Raw genomic sequence first — 20,419 nt, 5'->3', positions numbered from 1 at the left:
TAAAGCTGAAAAGTTGTCCTTCAGTTTCCGGGGCATATTTGTACAAATTCTTTATTATCCGTCTGTATTTTGTTCTCTTCTCAGTTTTCCGGGGCATATTTCTTTATGGAATAAATAGTTGAAACAGTTAGGACCACAGCTGGGAGCTATATATTCTCAGGATTCATGCCCATGGAAACACGTAGTATCCTGGAGGAAAAGCATGTCACTAGAGCTTTTATTGGCAGAACTGGAGAAAACGCTTTGAAGGCATATAAGCTTGGGAACGCATCATATGGGACAGCATTTTTGAAAATTGGAGCACAAAACCACAAATAGCAATGCAACACAAGGATATAAATTACAAACCCAATTTTCTTCCCCTTTTCTTTATTTTCTTGACTTGCATTGGGAGCGAACATACTCGCTTTCAGTTTTATTTATGAGCATAATAATTCCAATTAATTCAATATGTACATGAGAGGAGTTAAAAAAAATGCTAATAATCTGAAATATAATCCATCTAAAGGACAGAGTAGAACATAACATACAAAAGATTTGGTGGGCTACAGTCTACACCACAAGGTCCGCGACGAAAATTGAACATTTGGGCAAAAATTATTGGTTGAGGCGTTATGATTATCCCAAGTATAACACTTTTGATGTAGTGACATCCTATGATCCGTGAGTAACCCCTACCTCGGGAGTATAAAAGAAGAAAAAAAAAACTAGACAAGATGAACCCGTGAAAATTTCAGTTGTGCTCCTTATCCTCTGCATCTTTTGGTTTTTTCGCCGTTCGCACATTTGACTCCGGCATGGGACTGGGAGGGATCAAGATCTCCCCTGATCATAAAAAACGATAACTGCAGAATTCGCCCAGTATCAGAGCTTGGATTTAGTGAACTGTCAAGTTTGGCTAATTTTGGCGTCATTCTCCACTTGGAACTTAGAACCTCGAATGACATTTTAAGCTTAGGAATCTTGGTATTGTACTGAGGATCTGATTGTCGATGTCATTGTCTGAATGATATTTGATATTTGCAGGTCATGTATTGAGATTCTGGTTGTAAAAAATTCAATCTTTTGGGACTTCGTCGCTATCCTCCCCAATGCTTTAGGTATCAAGTTTACAAGAAAAGCAGTAGAATATGGGGAATGCGTTTTTTTTTTTTTTTTTTTGCAACAAATGACTGAAAATGATATTGGAAGATATGCAAATAGTATATATACACAAGAGGCAAACAAAACAAGTCACATAGGATCTACCACCGAAAAAAAAAAAAACAAGTCACATAGGAATGGGTCATCATTCACTGTCCCTCCATACTTCTCGCAGAAGCTCATATCTAACAAAATTACGACCTTCATTTACTACTGGAAACTTGTTGGATACAAATGAATGTTCATCAATCCCAATAGCAGATAGGGGTGAGTCTAAATCATCAAGCTCATCATCACTAGTGTAGGATTTTTTAACCACTGACGATCCACTTCTTCGTAGAGATTGGGTGCCCATTTCTTGTGTTATGCCTGAAACAGAGGTTGCCGGAGGTGGTGCATAGGATGTAGGGGCAGCGATATGTGGAATGCTGGTGATAGAACCTTCGTCGTCCTCAATATCCTAAAACCAACACAAACACCATAAAGATGGTTAACATTAATTTCCTCTTCCATTTTACTGCCCTTTTGGGATACAAGAGGCTTAAAGTTGGAGTTCTTTGTACGACATTAGTAACACAATACAGCATCAATACACAGACGTAGCAAAAGTTCATGACTGCCCTAAGTTTAGTGAATCCCACATCGGTGAGAAGGGTGCGTGAGTATAAATAAGCATGACATTCCCCTTGAATACCATTCATGTTGAATGCTTTTCTTATATGATGTTTGTTAAAAAAATGGCTAGTGAGTTGTTAGATGAGTCTCAGGAAAGGAAAAAAAAACGTGATTAGATATTCTAATATACCGGGCCATTTTGACTAACAGACTAACATGCATTAAATGTTATTTTTAGGACTAACTGATATTCAGAGACTAAAGCTAACTAGACCTAACAAAGTTATTTAGTTAACAATTCATTTTTCATTGCTCAACAGTCAATAATTCATTGGTTACGCTTAAGTTAGTGCTTATATCACGAGAGAGCAAATAAATGTTAACCAACCTACCTCAGTATTCAGGCTCTCAAGAACAGCATCAGGGATGGGCCCCGGGCAGAACTCGTCTGGGACAAAATTGTTGAGAGCCCTCTTTATCAATGGTACGCCAAATGTAGGGCATACCTACAGTAGTGTTTAGATGATAAATACCAAATGATAAAGTACTAATGCTCGAAACATGAGGAACAAGACTAAAACTTGATTTAACCTCTTTTCTTTGAGACACGTCAGCAAGCATTTCGAATGGAAGCATCATTAGATCACTCAGTGAATTAAGGAGATGGAAAGCCTTGAAGGATGTCTCACACTCTGGGCTCCCGTTGCCAGCATCTTCATTCCGATTTTCAGGAGAGTCACTATCATCAATATCAAATAAATCTGAGAGCCATCTTGACCAGTTCCCAATCTGAGTAAAATCGAAAGTTAGAAACAGAGGAATGATGGTTAATCAAAGGAATACACTGCCAATCCTTGATCAGAGTAAGAGCAAATAGTAACATTATTCTACTTCATGTCTTAATACCCCAAAAAAAAAAAAAAAAAAAAAAGAAAGAGAGAGAGAAAGAGAAGCCTACAAAAAAGAAAAGAAATAATGAAATACACTCATGCACTAAGGCAAAGAGGCTCAAAATGAACAGGATTATTATAACCTTAGGACAAAGTCTTGTAAATAGAATCTAAAATCTCATTAATTTTTTTCATTGGAAAATTCTGTCATCTGCCAAAAAGTATTTCACACCCTAGACAAAAATAAAAAATTGTAAATCTGATCTAACATTCAACTAAAATTTGTTTTCCAGAGCTCATGGATTATCACTTGATACTTCACATCATTCATTTTAATCAGCTAGCAGAGCCTTCCCAAAAATCATACAAATGCAGAATGCTTATTGTACACTGGAAGCGGTGGACCTTATGATTTAGTGGTAGAAAAAATATATGTAGGAGATAAGAACAAGATATTTGGTAGGTGCAGAGAGTGGTTTCGGGAAAATAAAATCTACTAGGCTGTATTTAAGCAAGAATCTCACTTAAATAAGCTTAATAGCCAAGCGGGAGAATCTCCTAATACTGGAAGGAATGATATTAATTCTGATATGTTAGCTTGAAATACAGCCAACATATATATAGAACTGAATTACAACAGAATAAGCATAAAAAACTGACCCATAATGCTAAAGACTCGATAAATCAGCATAACAGACTCTAATGGATTATCCCAATCCCGATAATTATGCTAACTGACTTGGAAATATTAAATAACATTAAATAATAAAAGAAATCTGACTCAGCAAACTAGGACTTAGTCAATATCTAACTGCCTTCCTACTCTTATTCCTCTTATAGACTAACGGAACTCTATCAATATTGCAGACAGGTTGGAAGATTATCATGAATTAGAAGTCGGAAAATAACAATGAAACAAGGAATGACACGAAATTTCATCACTCACAGCATTTTTTAGTTGTGCGCCAGCCCCGAAGCCTGATTTTCCTGCAGGAATAGGGAGAACCCTTGAATCACTAATGGGGTCAGATATAGGATCAGTTGGCATCTCTTCAGCTGATTCACGGAGAATAGCATTAAACATTGCCACATCAAGTCGATTTACAAGCTGCTCCATCACCTACAAGCATGAAAAAAAGTTACATTTCAATCACATCACACTTAGTTTATAAGATAACACGTTAGTAATTAGAGTGTTAACGTCATTACAAGATAAAAACATTGATCAAATAAGTTTCCCCCCAACGATATATAATTAACCACTTCAATACACAAACATAAGGACATGCATGCACAAAATATTAACCAGCGGTAGACAATAATACAATCAAAGATGGAAATGACAACTTTTCCCTCATAATAAGGACCAATCAGAGAACGATGCAATTGGAGGTTATAAAGGTTTTCCGTTGACATTGGCAACTCTGATCAATTACAGATGCTGAACTATATATAAATCTGCCAGGACAACATCTATTACAAAGTCAGAGATAGAAAAACAAGAATGAATATGTTCATGGTGGAAAGGAAAAGGAGTAGGCAAAATCAATCTAAACCGTTGAGATACTTGCGGCTTTGGAGTAGCATTGGTCAAGAGACAACAATAATGTACAAAGAATAAACGGGTCTAAACCTAACGAACCACCATCATCACCAAGTAACTACAAAAATTACTCCTAATATTTGTTCCAATCAATGTCCTTTCTATGTTCTCACACAAGCATGACATGACTGCCTATAGGAATATTGCCTCAGCTTTATAGTTACATGATTGCATAATACAATTACTAATATCCATATGCATGCATAAAGCAGAATACTAAAACTTACCAATCTAGCTATCACAGGCAAACAGCCACAACCATGGCCTCCAGCTCGAAGAGGGCAAAGTCTTTCACAGGCATCCTTGAAAGATCTTTTCCATAAGTCAATGGAGAAGCTTCCTTGCTCTTGGTCACCTAAACTATGTCTTCTTCCATAGACTTTCCTTGAACTGGAGCTCTTAGCAGCAGCAGACTGCATATGTGGAGTGAGAGTCTTGGGACAACAAAGCAACATAAGACTTATCAGTAAAGCAAAAATATTTATTTCAGATAGGCAAAATAAGTAGGAAATCAGAAAGGGTTCTGCTTCAACCTGCCACCACACAGACTCAACAATTCGCGAGAATATCCAAGCTTCAATCTTTTCCAATGCAAATAAAAATGTTTGTGGATCCTCCCAACTATGAAAATATTTGACTGCATTTTCTTTTTCTCCATCACAAGAAGGTGACCTCTTCAGCCAGCTTCCATTAACTGATCCATTTCTATCACTATTGATGCACAGACTGTCATCAAGTTGTATCTTTTCAACTCCTTTGCTTACAATTGCTCTCAACAAAATTAAATTCGAGAGCCAGAAGGTCAACCTATTCAAGGTAAATGAACATCATCATCATCATCATCTTTTTAGATGAAAGAAGAAGCATCAATTCTTACTGAATACATATATGCACTCATATTTTATAAATTATTTGAAAGCCTTCAGAGGCGGATTTTAAAATTCCCAACCCATAATGGATGAAAGTAAAAGTAAAATAAAATTCTTCAGGTATATTAGGTTTTGTTAATATCAAAGCTTCCATACTCCACAATAGATGCAGTAAAAGCATCAAATATATAAGAGCAAGATTTCCACTTGAGAGCACCTGGGTCTGTATATTATGCAACGTTTAAAAAATATATAAATGAGCTCTAGTACCTCGGGACATCATTTCCACAAGCTTTAGAAACCAAGACAAATCCTGAAACGGCACTTTGGGCTGCATTAGCTCTGGAAGCTGGTGATCCAACTCTGAAAGCATGTAAATAGAATCTAGAAATGCGCCGAGCAGGAGCATGGACCTTGTTTGCTGAGCTGCCATGATCAGCAACAACAGAGTAAAGTGAAATTTCAAGAGCAGCAGCTTCCCTCAGCTCTTCTCGTAGCATTTGAACTTCAGACTTCAGTTTGGTTTCATTATCGTTTAAGCTGTCATTTGTATTAGAACCTTCATGACAAGCAGCATCAACATGATCATCATTCAGAGTATTATTTTCCTCTGCCTTTTCTGGGGCTCGATTCTTACCAAGTAAACCATAGTTCTGAGAAGTGTCTAAAGGCAATTTAAGAGATGTCAAATCCTCTGGTTTATCATTAATCAAAACTTTTCTGGGCTGTTCACGTGCTTTCCTACTCAGTGGTCGTGTAGGACCTGCAATTTTTCCATTTCTTGCATAATCATCTTCAGATGGATTCTGAAGAAGTTCCTTATCTTGAGATCGAGAATAGCTTTGGATGTTTGATTGCATAATGTATGATGCAGAAGATAAGCTTTTGACCATGGCACCCTTGGAAATATTTTGCCTGTTGGATTGTTGAGTGCTTTCTGGAATTTTAGAACTTGCATCAGCAACCTCCACACATTCCTCAGGAAATTTAGGCGAAGAATACCTATCATATGTAGCATTGCTAGTGTTTGAGGACAAGACCATAGATGGCGAGTGTAACTTGATTCTATTTAATTGTTTGGACGCTCCAGCCTCTTCTTTAACATATGAGCTAGAAAAGTCTGGAATCTTAGAACTTACATCACCAACCTTGACATGATCCTCAGAAAATTTTGGTGAAGGTCTATTATATGTGGCATTGCTAGTATCTGAGGACAAGGCCTCAGATGGTAAGGGTAATTTAATTCTATTGAATCTTTTGGATGCTCCAGCCTCTGCTTGTATGTTTGAGTTAGCAGATTCCAGAATTCGAGAACTTGCATGAGCAACCTTGGCATGATCCTCAGGAAAGTTTGGTGAAGAAGTCCCATCACATGAAGTGTTGCTGTTATCTGAGGACAAAACCAGAGACGATGAGTGCAATGATGTCCCAGTCTCAACTTCTATATGTGAACCAGCAGAAGATGTCTCCATGGGTTCAACGGATTCCTGAGTTGATCCTGTTGTTCCCACTTTGCTAATTTCCACCTTATCTGCAATAAAATGGCAGCATCCTATCATCAAAGCGAAGCTTTTTTTTTTTGGGCAAAATTATTATCATCACAGAAAAGCCAAACAAATGCATTTCAGCAGAAATATATGATTGCCCTGAAGAATGGGTAACCTAATCCTCAGATTTCTATCTAATTCTGTCACATTATATCTACTTGCCATTATAGGAGATAATATGTTTTATCCAAAAAGAGAGTTAAACGTTAACACATCTGGAGTTGAAAACATTGGTTATTGTATGAAGGAGATAAATGGAAAATTACTCACTGCAACAGTAATTGATATAGCAGCGTATGATCAGCTCAAGAGTAAAGTAACATCAATAGAAAATAATTTGCAGTGAGCAACTAAACTGAAAACGCATGTTGATGATCAGTGTATGTATTATACCAAAATGAAGAGCATGATTTAGATCAGTTTACATAGTGCAGGATTAGAAGCTATTCAATTGGAGTACTTTATCACTTAGAGGTGGCAAACCTCCTGTAGTCTCAGAAGCAGATTTGACAGTTTGTGAGGTATTTGAAGAAATATCATCAATCTCATCATCAGTAAAAGAGGCAATTTCAAAATCCTCATCATTGACAGACTGTGTCGCAGATTCATTTTCTTCCTTGTCTAGCGACACTTCTTTTGACACACTGCTCTTCGGTGATGAGTCAGAACCCTCTACATCAACCGGCTGAATGTTAATATAAAGGAATGGCTGTGCTAAGCCCCTGAAACTCTTCTTGCAGTTCACCTGTGTTTGTATGGTGGTAATTTCCTTAATAACTCCAAAATCCGCTATGTTTATTGTGGCTGATCCCAAGAGTTGACTTTTGGCTGTCTTGTCATTTTGGCGTTCATACAAGTAAAAGTCTAAGCAATTCTTCTGAAAAGCGTCATGGTGTTTGCCTCTTTTGGATGACTCTCTCAATAAAAGTAATGGAAGCCTGAAAGACTCGTTGATCTCAATTTTCCCATCTTTTGAACTACAAGCAAAAGACCCTGAATTTTTATCACCATTTTCCCATTGCAGAACAACTGATTGAGCAGATCTCAGTGACTTAGAAGGAGGCCAGGGTCTGATCTCGTGAACATGGATGATGTAGTGCACTTGGATTGAGACAGTTTTTCTACTCTTTGATCTTATTCCCAGGACCATATTAACAAGAAGCACAATTTCCTTTCTTAGTGTGCTGATACACTATAAATGATGAAACCTGAATAGAAAACAAAAGTTGGTTCAGAGGAAGAAAAATTCTAACATGCCTTACTTCATACCAAAGAGAAACTTGATTGACAAACTTTGTAGCAGAAAAAGAACACTTGGATGACCAAAGGGGGCAAAAAGAAAAACAGCCAATTATGGTTTTAACGGGAAAAGAGAACGTGGAAAGCTCTCCATGTTCAAAATAAAAATAAGATGCCGGGAATAGCCACCTACCAGGCTACCCAAAATAAATTATTTAAAAAACTAATTATCAAGCCAAAATGAAATAAACAATATACCAACTGAAATAAAGAATTTTTGTACAGAAAGACAAACACTACCGACTGGAATGAGGTAAGAAAGAAAAACATCCCCAGGCGGACTTGGACAAACAAAATAATTAAATGCATGAAAACGTTAGCTAAATGGACAAATCTTTAAACTATAATAAAGCCATCCTGTTTTAGCAGTGACCAAAGTAATTAGCCAAACCAGCCAAACATCCGGTTGCGGAAAAAGAAATGCAGGAAAGCAAAGAAAGCATCCACCGCTAATTTGTGATCAGATCAACAAAGGTAAGACCATAATAATAGCCGGAAAATTTGAACCTGAACACAGGATTGAATTGCTGGGATGCAAACCAGTAAAGCAAAGAAGCCCTGTGATGGAACGAAGGCACAGTGACAACAGTGAAAGTGAGGAAAATGAAGAGGGCGATCCTCCCCGTGATTACTGCTGGTGGGAAATGGGCATCTTCGTCTTTCAATTCAAAGGTGGGGGCAAACGCGAACAATGTGCGGCGAAAACATAAAAGCTGAGAAGCGAAGGAAAGGAAAAAGCTCAAATAAGGTGAAAACGAATACGAGAAAACGTGTCCGTAGCAGAGAGGGATGTGGGAAAGCGCCATGTTAACAGTGGGACAAGAGTTTAATCGCGAAGTTACGCACAGTCGCATCACATTACGTGTATTATTTAAAAAATTACACCTTTTTTAATCCCACGCGCTTCAAAGTTTACTTTGAATATTCGTTTTTCTATCACAACTAAACTCCTTGAAAAAATGTTATTAGTGTCAGAATCTTAACGATTAACCTCAAAATAATGTTAGTTACTTGTTTAATTTTAGATCCATACTCAATTTTTAAGCACACGGAGTCGATAAATTAGGCGGGTCCCTACCAATTTTTTTTTTTTTTGCAGAAAATAAATGCCCAATGATAATTGTTTCGATCATCGTCTCAATGATTATCGATACACAATTTAAATTCATCATATCACGTCACAATTTTGACATTTTATCAATATACTCCTCCGGTCCTTAATATAAGACCCATTTAACTAATTTGATTAGATTAAGGAAGTTAGGTAAGTTAGTTAATTATTAAAAATGTGATATGTTTTTCCTAAAACACTATAATCATTTTTCTTAATACCCCCATCTCTTTTATTTGATTATGGTTGAGGGAGTATTTATAGGGTTAATTTAGAGAAAACTGATAAATATGAGAAATGGGTCTTATATTTAGGACCAAAGCCAACTCAATAATTAGGTCCTATATTAAGGACCGGAGGAGTATTAATTTTTCATGTTTGACGTTTTTAATAAAATCTTCTGAAAACACACGCATCAAGTTCTGAAAATTCGGTGGCTCAAAGATCGTCTAACTAATTGTCCTACCTTTATTTTTTAAATTTAATATTTTAAATCAATGTTTAACATTTATCGTAAAGAGACCTCAAATTGAAGATCGATATTACGCCAACCAGTCAGTTTTATCAACCTTGGAAGATACTTCCCATTGCTTCAGGGGGTTAAGGAAGGGTAAGTTTTCTTAATTACTCTAATCCACACATCAGGATTCAGGACTGATTTTACGTCAAATGAAAAGAATTTGATTTTTCCTAACTGGTGTTGGAGAGTTTGAAACGTTTGAATGAATGGGGAAAAAAAAATCATGTAGAGTGACTTTCATTAACAATGATGTGATATCTTAAAAACGATTTTTTAATTGTGATTTAGAATATACGAAATAAATATGTGAAATAAATTTTATCTCGACTTATATAAACATATTTATAATAGGTATCTCCAAATAAACATACAAGTGAGAAATTTAAAAGTGACTTTTCGATTCTTAAAATTAAAAGTTAGTTTGAGTAAAAAAAAAAAAAAAGTCATGTTGTGGTATAACTTGGGAGGCAAACAACTACGTCTAGAAACTCTGAAACTGAATTCAAACAATTTTTTTTCTAACTTTTATTTTTAATATTTAAGTATCTTGAAACCAACTCATGTAATCCAAACAAATTTGTGTAGCGTCTTCAAGCTAGTTAATGATTTAAGATAAAAAAATTACTCATCATAGAACTAGATTTCAAATTAATCAATGTATCCAAAAAATAAAATTACTCTGCGGAGTATATTAATAATCCAATTTTCATTTGATCATGAACTAATTTGAAGGCGCGCACACACTCTCTCTAATAGTCTATATTATTTTTTATCCTTAATATAAGACCTAATTGACTAACTTAGAGAAATTAAGAAAATTAGTTAAATTAGTTATTTATTATAAATATGCATTACCTTTCCTAGAATATCCTTACTAATCATGATATTACTAGTTAGAATTACCATTTGATGAAACTTTTAATATGTACAACTACTATAAAGACTACTTTGAGAAGAAATCGATAAATATGAAAGATAAAATGGATTGAAATTTTATATTTAAAACAAATTTAAAAATCAAATAAGTTGTTATAACAAAGAACAGAGGTAGTATGTGTGTGTGATCTTAAACCTGTTTCTCTGACCAGCGAGTTATGTTAAGCCATACGATCTTATCAAAAACTTATTTTTCATTTTCATCACTTCCTATCACTTTAGTTTCAACCAATGCTTGAATAACTATTTTTGTAATCTATCACTTCAATTTGTTTTTCGAAGCAATCTATCTCGGCATTTAAACTAATATCTGAAAAAGAAAATTAGGTGTAAAAATAACAACCGGTGAAAAAAAAAAAATTATCATCAACAGCATCATCCTTTCTCATGCATTCTCAAGAGATTACATCGAAAGGTTGAAAGGTCATAATCCTATCATTTTCACTTTCTGTTTTATTCCGTACTTTATTTTTTTCCACCTAATCCCCCATCAGTACTCTATCTCTGGGATGTTTGAACTTCGAAGGAATCTCCCTCAGTCTTAATCAAATGATGTAAACTGAACTAATTTTCTCCTTCACATCCTGTTAATGCGGATTGTTAATCTAATAATCAAATATTTAAAAATAAATCCTTGGAAAACAGAAAATTAATGTCTCACAAGATGCTACTTCGATTCTACACTTTTCCATTGAATTTGATTGGTTATTCTCAAATTGCATTAGATGTTTCTAAAATATCCTCTTTAATTATTTTAACCAAAGGAAAAAAATGACAATAGCAAGACAAAACAAACATGCAATATACCAATAAGTACTAGGTCAAATGGAAGAAATTTGAACACTTTAAGCATTATGTTCCAAGTTAGATCTTTACAATGGTGCATACAGAGAAAAACATTGTTAGGAGGAGTCCACACTTAATCGTCTGACAATACCCAAAAAATTATCCCTTATTGTGTGGGTGGGAGATACCCCGGGCCAAAAAAATAAATGCAAGATGACATTCGAACAGAAGAGGGAGAGAATGGAGCGGCAGCTAAGGCACGGAAACCCCTCTCCGCAAGAAACTAAGCACGTGAACTAAGGACCCCTCTATGATTGTGCAAGGAAATTCCACAAGATAGTTTGGCTGTTACAAAATGACAGACCAATCTTCCTGTAGATGAAACAGTATAAACAGCATATCTCCCTCAGATGCGGCCCCGGCAACGTAGTTCACATTATAACTCAGCATCATCATTGATTGATAAACAACAAACACCACATAATCATCGGTTGTTTAGTACAATTAACAACAAATTATATTATTTTCATACATGAAATTGTGTCAAAGGCCCTGTTCAGGAAACACATTGTATCCAAGTCCAGAAGATTACTCTGGTTCCAGTCATCAAGTTCTAAATTTTAAAATTAAAATGAGAAAGACGTCAAGGCCGCCGAAACTGGAGCCATCCATCCTTCCAAAATCAGAGGCACAGACTTTATTACATTTCTTGCTATCCACCAGTATGCTTACCCCTAAGACATTATAAGAGAAGCTCAATCAGATTTGCAACTGACGTTAAATTATTACTTCAAATAGAAACATAAAAATAGTGGCAACCAGCTTTAGCCATATACCCACAAGATACTCTAGCACACTCAATCAAATCATCGAGTCGTGTTGATGTCTTATGCGTTACCCAATTGCTTCTTGACGTTTAGAGCTCATATTTTTACTTGGTCACAAGTCACAATCACAAGCAAGCAACATATTCAATAAAAGCCAGTTGAAGTAAATTAAAAAAGAAAAGAAGGAAGAAGATGGGCATATCGAAAGTAGTTCTAAGCCCAACTTGTAGAAATCATAGCCTCTAAATAAAGGAAATGCAGATCGCTGAGCCACGATGAGGTTGAATTGATTGAATTCCACAAGACAGGTTAAAGGGTATTGTATAAGCAAAATACCAAGACAGTATCAAAGAACAACCATCTACTCATTTGTATCAAATCTTTTCTTTATCTAAATAGGGACAGATCTCGAACGATATCAGCAATACTGTCGCACACATTAAGCATCTACCGTTACACTGTAATAACACGCTGGTATATTTCAACAATGGGGTGGATGGTTATTTAGATGAGTTCATGCTAGCCCTAAAACTCGAGTTCCCATATGCATATCTCCCTCTTGCATCGATAAAGAGTACATTACAAACCAAAATTTTATTTAGACTTGATTAAAACCAAAGGCACATCATTCCACAACAGTATAGGCAGCAAAAGTATCCATTAACATTTTGTGCCAGATCAAAGAATTGAAATTTAATTATTGTCTGAAAAATAAAAGAAGTATTTATATAATTATGAACCCCCCCTCACTTTTACACTGCTTTCAGACTCAATCATAACAAAATTAGAAAAGATGAAAACTTTTATAAAGTAACTAGAAAGAGTGTCACAAAAAAAAAAAAAGTAATTAGAAAGAGAGATCCAAGAAACAACCTTGGTACAAAGTCTAAGCAGCAGCCTCCAGCAACTCCCTCTCTGCACGTTCTTTAATTCTTCTCTCAAGCTCTGGTCTAAAATGCCTGATAAGACCCTGCACTGGCCAAGCAGCAGCATCACCCAAGGCACAAATTGTGTGTCCTTCAATTTGCTTTGTCACCTCCTGAAGCATATCAATTTCTTCTAGCTTTGCATTCCCAACTTTCAATCTTTCCATGATCATCCAGAGCCATCCAGTTCCCTCTCTGCATGGTGTGCACTGGCCACAACTTTCATGTTTGTAGAAGTAAGAAAGCCTTGCAATGGCGTCCACAACATCAGTTGACTTATCCATCACAATCACGGCTGCAGTACCCAACCCTGACTGGACAGCTTTGAGTGCATCATAATCCATTAAAACATCATCACATATATGCTTGGGAATTAGAGGAACAGATGATCCTCCTGGAATTACCGCGAGCAAATTATCCCACCCTCCTCTAACACCTCCGCAGTGCCTCTCTATCAACTCCTTCAGGGGAATACTCATTTCCTCCTCAACAGTGCAAGGCTTGTTCACGTGCCCAGACACACAAAATAATTTTGTCCCGGAATTATTCTTCCTGCCAAAACTGGCAAACCATTCTGGCCCACGTCTTAAAATAGTAGGGGAAACAGCCACTGTCTCCACATTTGTCACAGTGGTAGGACAACCATACAACCCTGCATTGGCGGGGAAAGGTGGCTTTAATCTTGGTTTACCTTGTTTCCCTTCAAGACTTTCCAAAAGTGCTGTTTCCTCACCACAAATGTAAGCACCAGCACCATAGTGGATATGAACATCAAAATCATAGCCTGAGCCACAGGCATTTTTACCCAATAAACCAGCTGCATAAGCCTCTTTCCTAGCCTTTTCCAGGTTTTTCCGCTCATTTACATATTCACCCCTTATATAAATATAAGCAGCACTAGCCCGCATTCCCACTCCAGCAATCAAGCATCCTTCTAACAATTTATGCGGGTCATGCCGCATAATTTCCCTGTCTTTGCAAGTCCCAGGTTCACTTTCATCAGCATTGACAACAAGATAGGAAGGACGCCCATCAGATGCTTTTGGCATGAATGACCATTTGAGGCCAGAAGGGAAACCAGCACCACCACGTCCACGAAGGCCGGACTTCTTTACTTCATTTACAATCCAATCAGTCCCCTTAAGTACCAGATCTTTAGTTCGATGCCAATCACCCCGTTTCATGGCACCTTTGAGAAAAGGATCATGTAACCCATATAAGTTGGTAAAAATCCGGTCCTCATCTTTAAGGCCGCCAAAATGGGTTTTCTCTGGAGGTGGGGTGGCGGGCGGCGGCGGCGCAGCCTGAGGAGTACCAGTAGTAGAAGCACCCTGAGTGCTAAATAATCTGTAACCAACACCGTACTTCTCACTATGATGTCGGACTAGGGATGTCCTCTGGAGAGACAGAATGCTCTTCATGGTTTCCTCACAGAAATTTCTATTGTCAGCAAAACATTGAGGGTTAATGTTGGGAGCTGACAGTGACCAGATTATAATTCCTATTAACCAAAAGCAGTATACTCAAATTGGCTACAGAATTCAGGCCCAGTTACCAACCATTAATTTAACCATATGATTCAAAAGCATTGCTATATAAACAATGAATCAGTAAGCAGACTGGATTGCGCATTCAAATTTCTGAAAAATACAATCTCTATTTAGACAAGGCTCTGTAACTGAATAAATGGACACATCTAGATCTGTATACACTTCATTATCTACTTATCCAAAATAAAACTTGTTTTAAAGAGGGGAAAAAAAATCAAACATTGAAAACACTTAAAGCATCATCAAACAATAGCCATTAAGGTTTAGCCTTCTCAAAAATGAAAATACCGAACACTCAGGTCACCGTTACAAAAGCACAGACTGAACATTGTTAAGAAAACCCATCATTATCCTAGCCCAACACAACCAGTCGTGATCATTACATTTGAGATAAAACACTTGGCTTTCAAAAAAAAAAAAAAAACCAGAATTCCAACTTCTCCAATGGTCATAGGATATCTTGAACATTTTGTGGCTTCGCGAAAATTGGAGGAATTGGAAACCATAATGGTATCAGTCAAAGAATTTATTAAATCCGATGAACAAAATTAAAACCACAAGGAGCCCCGTTTCTTGCCAGTCTCACCCTCTATTTAAACTTCTCTCTCCTCTATCTCTACTTCCACTCCTCCGCGAATGCAAATAGGTTCGATCGCATTCTATGCGAAAATCAACCACACAAGCGGCCACCTCAAACCCTCTCTTTCAACTTTGAAGCTCAAATCTCACATTGATTATGATCTAGGGCACAAATTTGAACTCTATGACTCAGTTTTGGCGAAAGATAGCCAAAACAACGGAAGGTGAGGAAATGAAGAGGCACGTACCAGTGTGCAACCCTTTGATCGGATTCTGCTACAGTAGGATCTGGTGTTGCTGCTGAACGCTAAAATTGGGAGTGGCTTTGCAAGCTGAGCTAGGGTCAATTGAGCCAAAAGAGCTCTTTCAGCAAAACTGTCCCGATTTTATTTATACATATAAGTATACTTATATGCATGTATATATTAGTGTTTTTCCCCTTTTACTAATGTACTAAATATTTTTAGTTATAAATTTACAAAAACGGTTGATCGATAAATTTTTATTATGTAGGTGTCTAAGTGATAAACTTAAAATTTTTTATTAATTAATTTATAAATTTGATACTAGTCCTTCGTAATATTCTTCTTTTTGTTATGTTATGCCATGACCTAACTAAACACCGACCTTTTTATTGCTAAAACTTGGAGTTCAAAAGACCATCGCGTGGCTAGGATGGCCAAGACGTGGCTCATGTCACGTCTAAAATATAAATCACTGAATGTAATAAAGGTTCACATTAAAGCGGGAAAAGGCTGGTAAGAAAAAAAACATTAAAGCGGGAAAAGGAAATATGCTTAACTTTTTGTACTTCTATAATTTTTTTGTTAGAAAAAAAACACATTTTTTAATGTTGAGATTACAGATAGAAATTTTCTAACTGAACTATAATTTAGTATAAAAAAATTAATATGTATTCATCAGTGTTTTAATTGAAAAACCTGCCACTCAAAGTTACGTTTCATGGTCTATGTCCAAGTTTATATCGAGCTTATTTTAAATAGTACTCCCTTCGTTCCTTATTATAAGAGACGAATAACCGAATTACGTTGATCAAAAAAGCAGTTAAAAGTAGTTAAGAACAATCAATGTGTAAAAAAAATATTTTTTTCCAAAATACCCTCATTAATAAGGAGAGAGAGTATGAAAGAGAACAATTAAATTATTGAAAGAAAGAGAAGTGAGAGGGAGAGAGTGTGTGAATTGAAGACAATAAATATGAGTAAAATAGGAAATCAACACAAAAAAGTAGAGACAACTTTTAAGTGTCTCTTATATATAGGAATATGCCATAAGCACCAAATGTCTCTTATAATAAGGAACGGAGGGAGGGAGTATATACTAATTATAGCTTACCAAATATAAAATAAATATGTGAAAAAAAATTTTCCCTCCACTTGTGTAAAAAACTAAAAATACCTATAAACACTTGCGTCATATTAATTTCTCAACTTCAAATTATCCACAGCCAAGACAAGCCAGCACAACTTGCCATCACTTAAAAATATAAAAAGTTGCAGAAAATTCCGTTAGCTATAAATTATGAATGAGATACTGTTTTTAGACTTTAATTTTTTTTTTTTTGGTCTTTTCGTTATTTCGCTACACATTTTGATTGGATCTAGCACACCCTTTGTGCCTCTACTCTTTTTTTCTACAATTTCAACATAATTTAAATATAAAAAATAAATACAATCTTTGACAACCTTTAAATTTTTTCCGTCTATATCACCCATCGCATAGCACAAAAGAAACCTTCTGAAAAAATTAAATATAAAATGAAAACAATTTTTTTTTTATCATGAACTCATATCATAGAAGATCTGACAAAATATTATGTTAATTTTAGCACAGCCCTTTTCTTTTATCAGGACTTGACATGAGTTATGAGGTCCCATCTAGTGGGAGAAAGTTGTTGGGGGGCAAAAAAAAAAAAAAGCAAATCAATTATGAGGATGTGCATTAATAACTACATGATGCATATAGAACTTCTCGCCCCCCAAAAATGGCTACGGTTATTTGTTTTCATCAGCTATCGTGCTACAAATGCATGTCCAAGATTGACATTACCCCCTTCATCGTTTATGAAGACAGAAAACTATACCACTAAATATTATGTAAAATCAGGTAGAGAAAAACAATAAATAAAAAATATTATGAAGAAATACCCCTTTATACCCGGAAAATAAACTTCTCATGTTCTCTCCTCACTATGTACTTAATAAAGGGAACATACTTAAAATACAAAAAATGCAATGGAATTTGTGAAGGAAAAAAAAAAAATACAATGACGACCATGACAACAGAGGAAAAACTCCAGCTATAATTTTTTACAGAAAATTAATTTGATTTGGATTAGTCTAAGAAAAATGTATATGGACAAAAATAAATCCAAGTAGAAGCGTGCCTGTCTTCTTCCTGAGGTACTATAACCAACCTGCTCCTTTTCCTTCTACTTAAAGTCATAGGGACCCCTCTATATAGAACAATTACAGGAGCTCCGTACGTCTGCAGCAGGCCTCTCCAAATGTAATACCGTTTATGCTACAGACTCTTGAAGCATTCATAGCCACTGATGCGTCTGCAGTTATATCAGATGAAATGTAAAATCGAACTCAAGAAATAGCATAACTTCTCTCTAGACATTCTGATGCAAAGATTTCTTCTGATCTAAAATTTGAACATGAAAATGTGTGCGCTTTTTGTTTTTTTGTTTTTAAACAAAAAAACTTAGGCCTGATACGTCTGTGTTTCAATATATTAAGGATGAAGAGATCTTTTCTACATAAGGGTGCATAGAATTCATGTGTTGATCCATGCAATCTGAAGCATCCGTTTAATTGCAAATGAATGGCTAAGGTGAACTCTTACCCCCTGGTATCAAACCTATATCCCATTAAATGGTATGTATAACTTAACAAAGAAATTGAGTTGTCACTACTGCTTCAACATGTCGATATATCAACCTAGATCTTAGTCCAACTATTCATGTAAATCACCCAACATTGATGCCATCACAAATGACACCAACATACATAAGCATCCAGTTGCAAGAGCTATCAACGAAATGAATACACTCAACTTACCCAAAAAAATCAGAATGGAGCCTCAAGTGATTCGTCCCAGACATCTCCACTAGCATTTGAGGCATCTTCACCATCTTCTTCCATAGAAAGCCTAATATACTCTCTGTGTGCAAAACGATCCCACTCTGTCAAAGTTGGATCCTCGCGTTCCTTACAAAATACCCACCATATAATCAGAATTCAAAAGCTAACTGTACCAAAAGAAAGCCTAGCATTGAGAATGGATTAGGATCTAAAGCTAGCTTTTACCTGACGTATGAGGAATGGATCACGTGTTTCAAAAGCAATGAACTTGTTGAGGTTGAAAAGGATATTGAAAACATTCCCAGAAAGCTTGCTGGCTTTCACATCTTTTAATGTGATGTATCCCTCGTTCTGCATAAATGTTTTGTTAGCACTAGCCCTTCTGCAGAAGGATGAAAACAGACGCAAATGGGGGCAAAACCAAAGATGAACAAGACAAGGAAAGACCTCCGGTCCAATCATATCAACTATCTGACATAATATGTCTTCAAAAAGCACTGGCTCCTGGGCCATGCATTCCATTCGATGCAACTGCTCCTCATAAAAGAACAGCAGTTCATTTGGGGTAAGTATTCCATTCCATCCAAATCAATGCATTTGAACCTATTACGACAAAAGAAGTGTAAATTAATTTCTATTTAAAGAGGCTGCTGCAATTCTTATGGGAAGGGGAAGTGATGAAAAATTCCGTGAGGGAAATTCTGAAAATATATCCTCATGAAATCGATTCAAAATATAGGAACTTCAGATCATATGCAAATCAAGCTCCAATAAATAAAGAATGTTGAAGTTCTGATGCTGAGAGTCTCATAATTTATGTTATGGTAGGTCTATGCTTCATGTACCCAATCTCTCAAGTCCTAACTTTCCCACATCCCAACAACAGCACTTGTCTAATAAATAAATTCATCCGGCAAAGTGATAGAGGCCCACATCCCTGTCATTTACAGTAGAAGGAAGAAGAGGGGGCAAGGATAGAGGAGAGTAGTGGGCAAGTGGATGAAACAGTAGTAAAACAGATGGCAGTGAAGGGAAGTTATCTTGTGTTCCTCGTTCAATTCCTTATTCTGTAGGAAGGAGTAGTTACGCGTGTAGTTCATAGGATGTTCTATTGATTTCACGTCCAGTTATGCACTAGTTGCAGTCATGAAGCAGTTCAGGATTCTGTTAAGTATTTGCTTATAAATAACAGTTGTGAGGATGCAGAACGTGTTTTATCTTTGCACTGGGGATTCTCCCCTGCTGTATTGAAGATACTGTTATCTTCAGATTCTGGCATGATGTTTTTTCCTGGTGATAATTCTGGAATTATTTTTTTCCACCTAATCCCTTTGGATTACAGTAGTACCTACCACAAATAAGTAGTAAAATTTATCTAAGCAGGTACCCCATAAGAATGTCACATGTCACAACAAATACAACCTTTGCAACCCAAAAGATGAGACCACCTCTTCTTCTCTTTATTTAAGCGATGATTGAGTAAACACCCCCCCCCCCCAAAAAAAAAAAAAAGAAGAAGAAGAAGGATTTCCAATTTCCATCCTCTTTCTTTTACCTTCTACACCCACACTAAATCTTTAAAGATGTCAGAAGAGTATGATTTGCCTTCCTAATCACCCAAGTGAGAAATGCCAGCAGATTTTTACAAGATACTACATACAAGGGTCCCAGTATCTGAGAAGGTGAAGTGTACCAGTACTCTAAACTAGGTTCTGATGACTTGTCCTCCTCTGCAAGTATAAAGTAAACAAAATCTTCATAACTCATCTTCCCTTCAAGTTTACTGGTAAATTTCCTTGGAACCTGAGAGACAAGATAAAAACCAAAAAGAGAAAAAGAAAATTAAGATTAAGAAACTTCTCTGGGCCCGGTAAATCTCAACTCCACATATTGGCTATGACCCAACAAACCTGGGAAAAAATTCTATCAACAATCCTGAAGGTAAGGGCATGGTTTCCATATCTAATAAGGTTCTCTTTATCGATAAAAAAGTCATGGTCTGTGTCGAGCTCCCAAAATTTGCAGTAAATGACATAAAAATGCTCATACGAGAAGTACCTGAAATTCAGTAAGGGAATTAAATAAACTTCTAAAAAAATAAAGGGGAA

At 36.2% G+C, this 20,419-nt stretch overlaps 3 protein-coding genes and 1 long non-coding RNA gene across 6 annotated transcripts; 1 reads left to right on the top strand and 3 right to left on the bottom strand.

Annotated features, from left to right (window-relative positions):
• Positions 1–1,142: 1,142 nt before the first annotated feature.
• On the bottom strand, positions 1,143–8,735 carry LOC114749825 (uncharacterized). Of its 3 annotated transcripts, none has more exons than XM_028938365.1 (10): positions 8,474–8,735; positions 7,151–7,875; positions 5,391–6,651; positions 4,785–5,058; positions 4,479–4,685; positions 3,595–3,768; positions 2,350–2,547; positions 2,151–2,264; positions 1,264–1,603; positions 1,143–1,225 (listed from the first exon to the last, which is right to left on the bottom strand). In XM_028938365.1, the coding sequence occupies exons 2-9, from the start codon at positions 7,815–7,817 to the stop codon at positions 1,289–1,291; spliced, it is 3,210 nt and encodes a 1,069-aa protein (XP_028794198.1). In that variant the 5' UTR covers positions 7,818–7,875; positions 8,474–8,735; the 3' UTR covers positions 1,143–1,225; positions 1,264–1,288. The 3 variants fall into 3 exon arrangements, with proteins under 3 accessions (XP_028794198.1, XP_028794199.1, XP_028794197.1); XM_028938366.1 differs by having other exon boundaries at positions 1,143–1,228; positions 1,267–1,603; XM_028938364.1 differs by having other exon boundaries at positions 1,143–1,603.
• A 2,911-nt stretch (positions 8,736–11,646) lies between these two features.
• LOC114749824 (uncharacterized) lies at positions 11,647–11,945 on the top strand. The gene is made up of 2 exons (XR_003740591.1): positions 11,647–11,693; positions 11,730–11,945. It is a non-coding gene; the product is annotated as an uncharacterized LOC114749824 (long non-coding RNA).
• On the bottom strand, positions 11,750–15,318 carry LOC114749823 (NADH dehydrogenase [ubiquinone] flavoprotein 1, mitochondrial-like). The gene is made up of 3 exons (XM_028938363.1): positions 15,209–15,318; positions 13,020–14,512; positions 11,750–12,053 (listed from the first exon to the last, which is right to left on the bottom strand). The coding sequence occupies exon 2, from the start codon at positions 14,491–14,493 to the stop codon at positions 13,033–13,035; it is 1,461 nt and encodes a 486-aa protein (XP_028794196.1). The 5' UTR covers positions 14,494–14,512; positions 15,209–15,318; the 3' UTR covers positions 11,750–12,053; positions 13,020–13,032.
• A 2,024-nt stretch (positions 15,319–17,342) lies between these two features.
• LOC114749822 (serine/threonine protein phosphatase 2A regulatory subunit B''alpha-like) lies at positions 17,343–20,383 on the bottom strand (the record flags this gene model as incomplete). Its single annotated transcript, XM_028938362.1, is given in 7 exon segments — positions 17,343–17,782; positions 18,288–18,437; positions 18,537–18,662; positions 18,759–18,889; positions 18,892–18,914; positions 20,005–20,114; positions 20,222–20,383. Coding segments are annotated over 6 exon segments (693 nt in total), but the record flags the coding sequence as incomplete, so codon positions are not given.
• Between the last annotated feature and the right edge of the window lie 36 nt (positions 20,384–20,419).

This window comes from Neltuma alba, unplaced genomic scaffold (genome assembly GCF_004799145.2).
Source record: "Neltuma alba isolate B1F8T4 unplaced genomic scaffold, ASM479914v2 tig00006189_pilon, whole genome shotgun sequence".
NCBI lineage: Eukaryota > Viridiplantae > Streptophyta > Magnoliopsida > Fabales > Fabaceae > Neltuma > Neltuma alba.
The sequence above is the reverse complement of the archived record's forward strand: the minus strand, read 5'-3'. Positions and strand labels throughout refer to the sequence as shown.

Excerpts from the sequence above, each read along its gene's own strand:
- LOC114749825 (XM_028938364.1), bottom strand. The coding sequence starts at position 7,817 with ATGGTCCTGGGAATAAGATCAAAGAGTAGAAAAACTGTCTCAATCCAA. Across the intron at positions 3,769-4,478 it reads TGCCTGTGATAGCTAGATTG|GTGATGGAGCAGCTTGTAAA; the intron begins GTAAGTTTTAGT and ends TCATGCTTGTAG. Across the intron at positions 2,265-2,349 it reads ACGTGTCTCAAAGAAAAGAG|GTATGCCCTACATTTGGCGT; the intron begins GTTAAATCAAGT and ends ACACTACTGTAG.
- LOC114749823 (XM_028938363.1), bottom strand. The coding sequence starts at position 14,493 with ATGAAGAGCATTCTGTCTCTCCAGAGGACATCCCTAGTCCGACATCAT.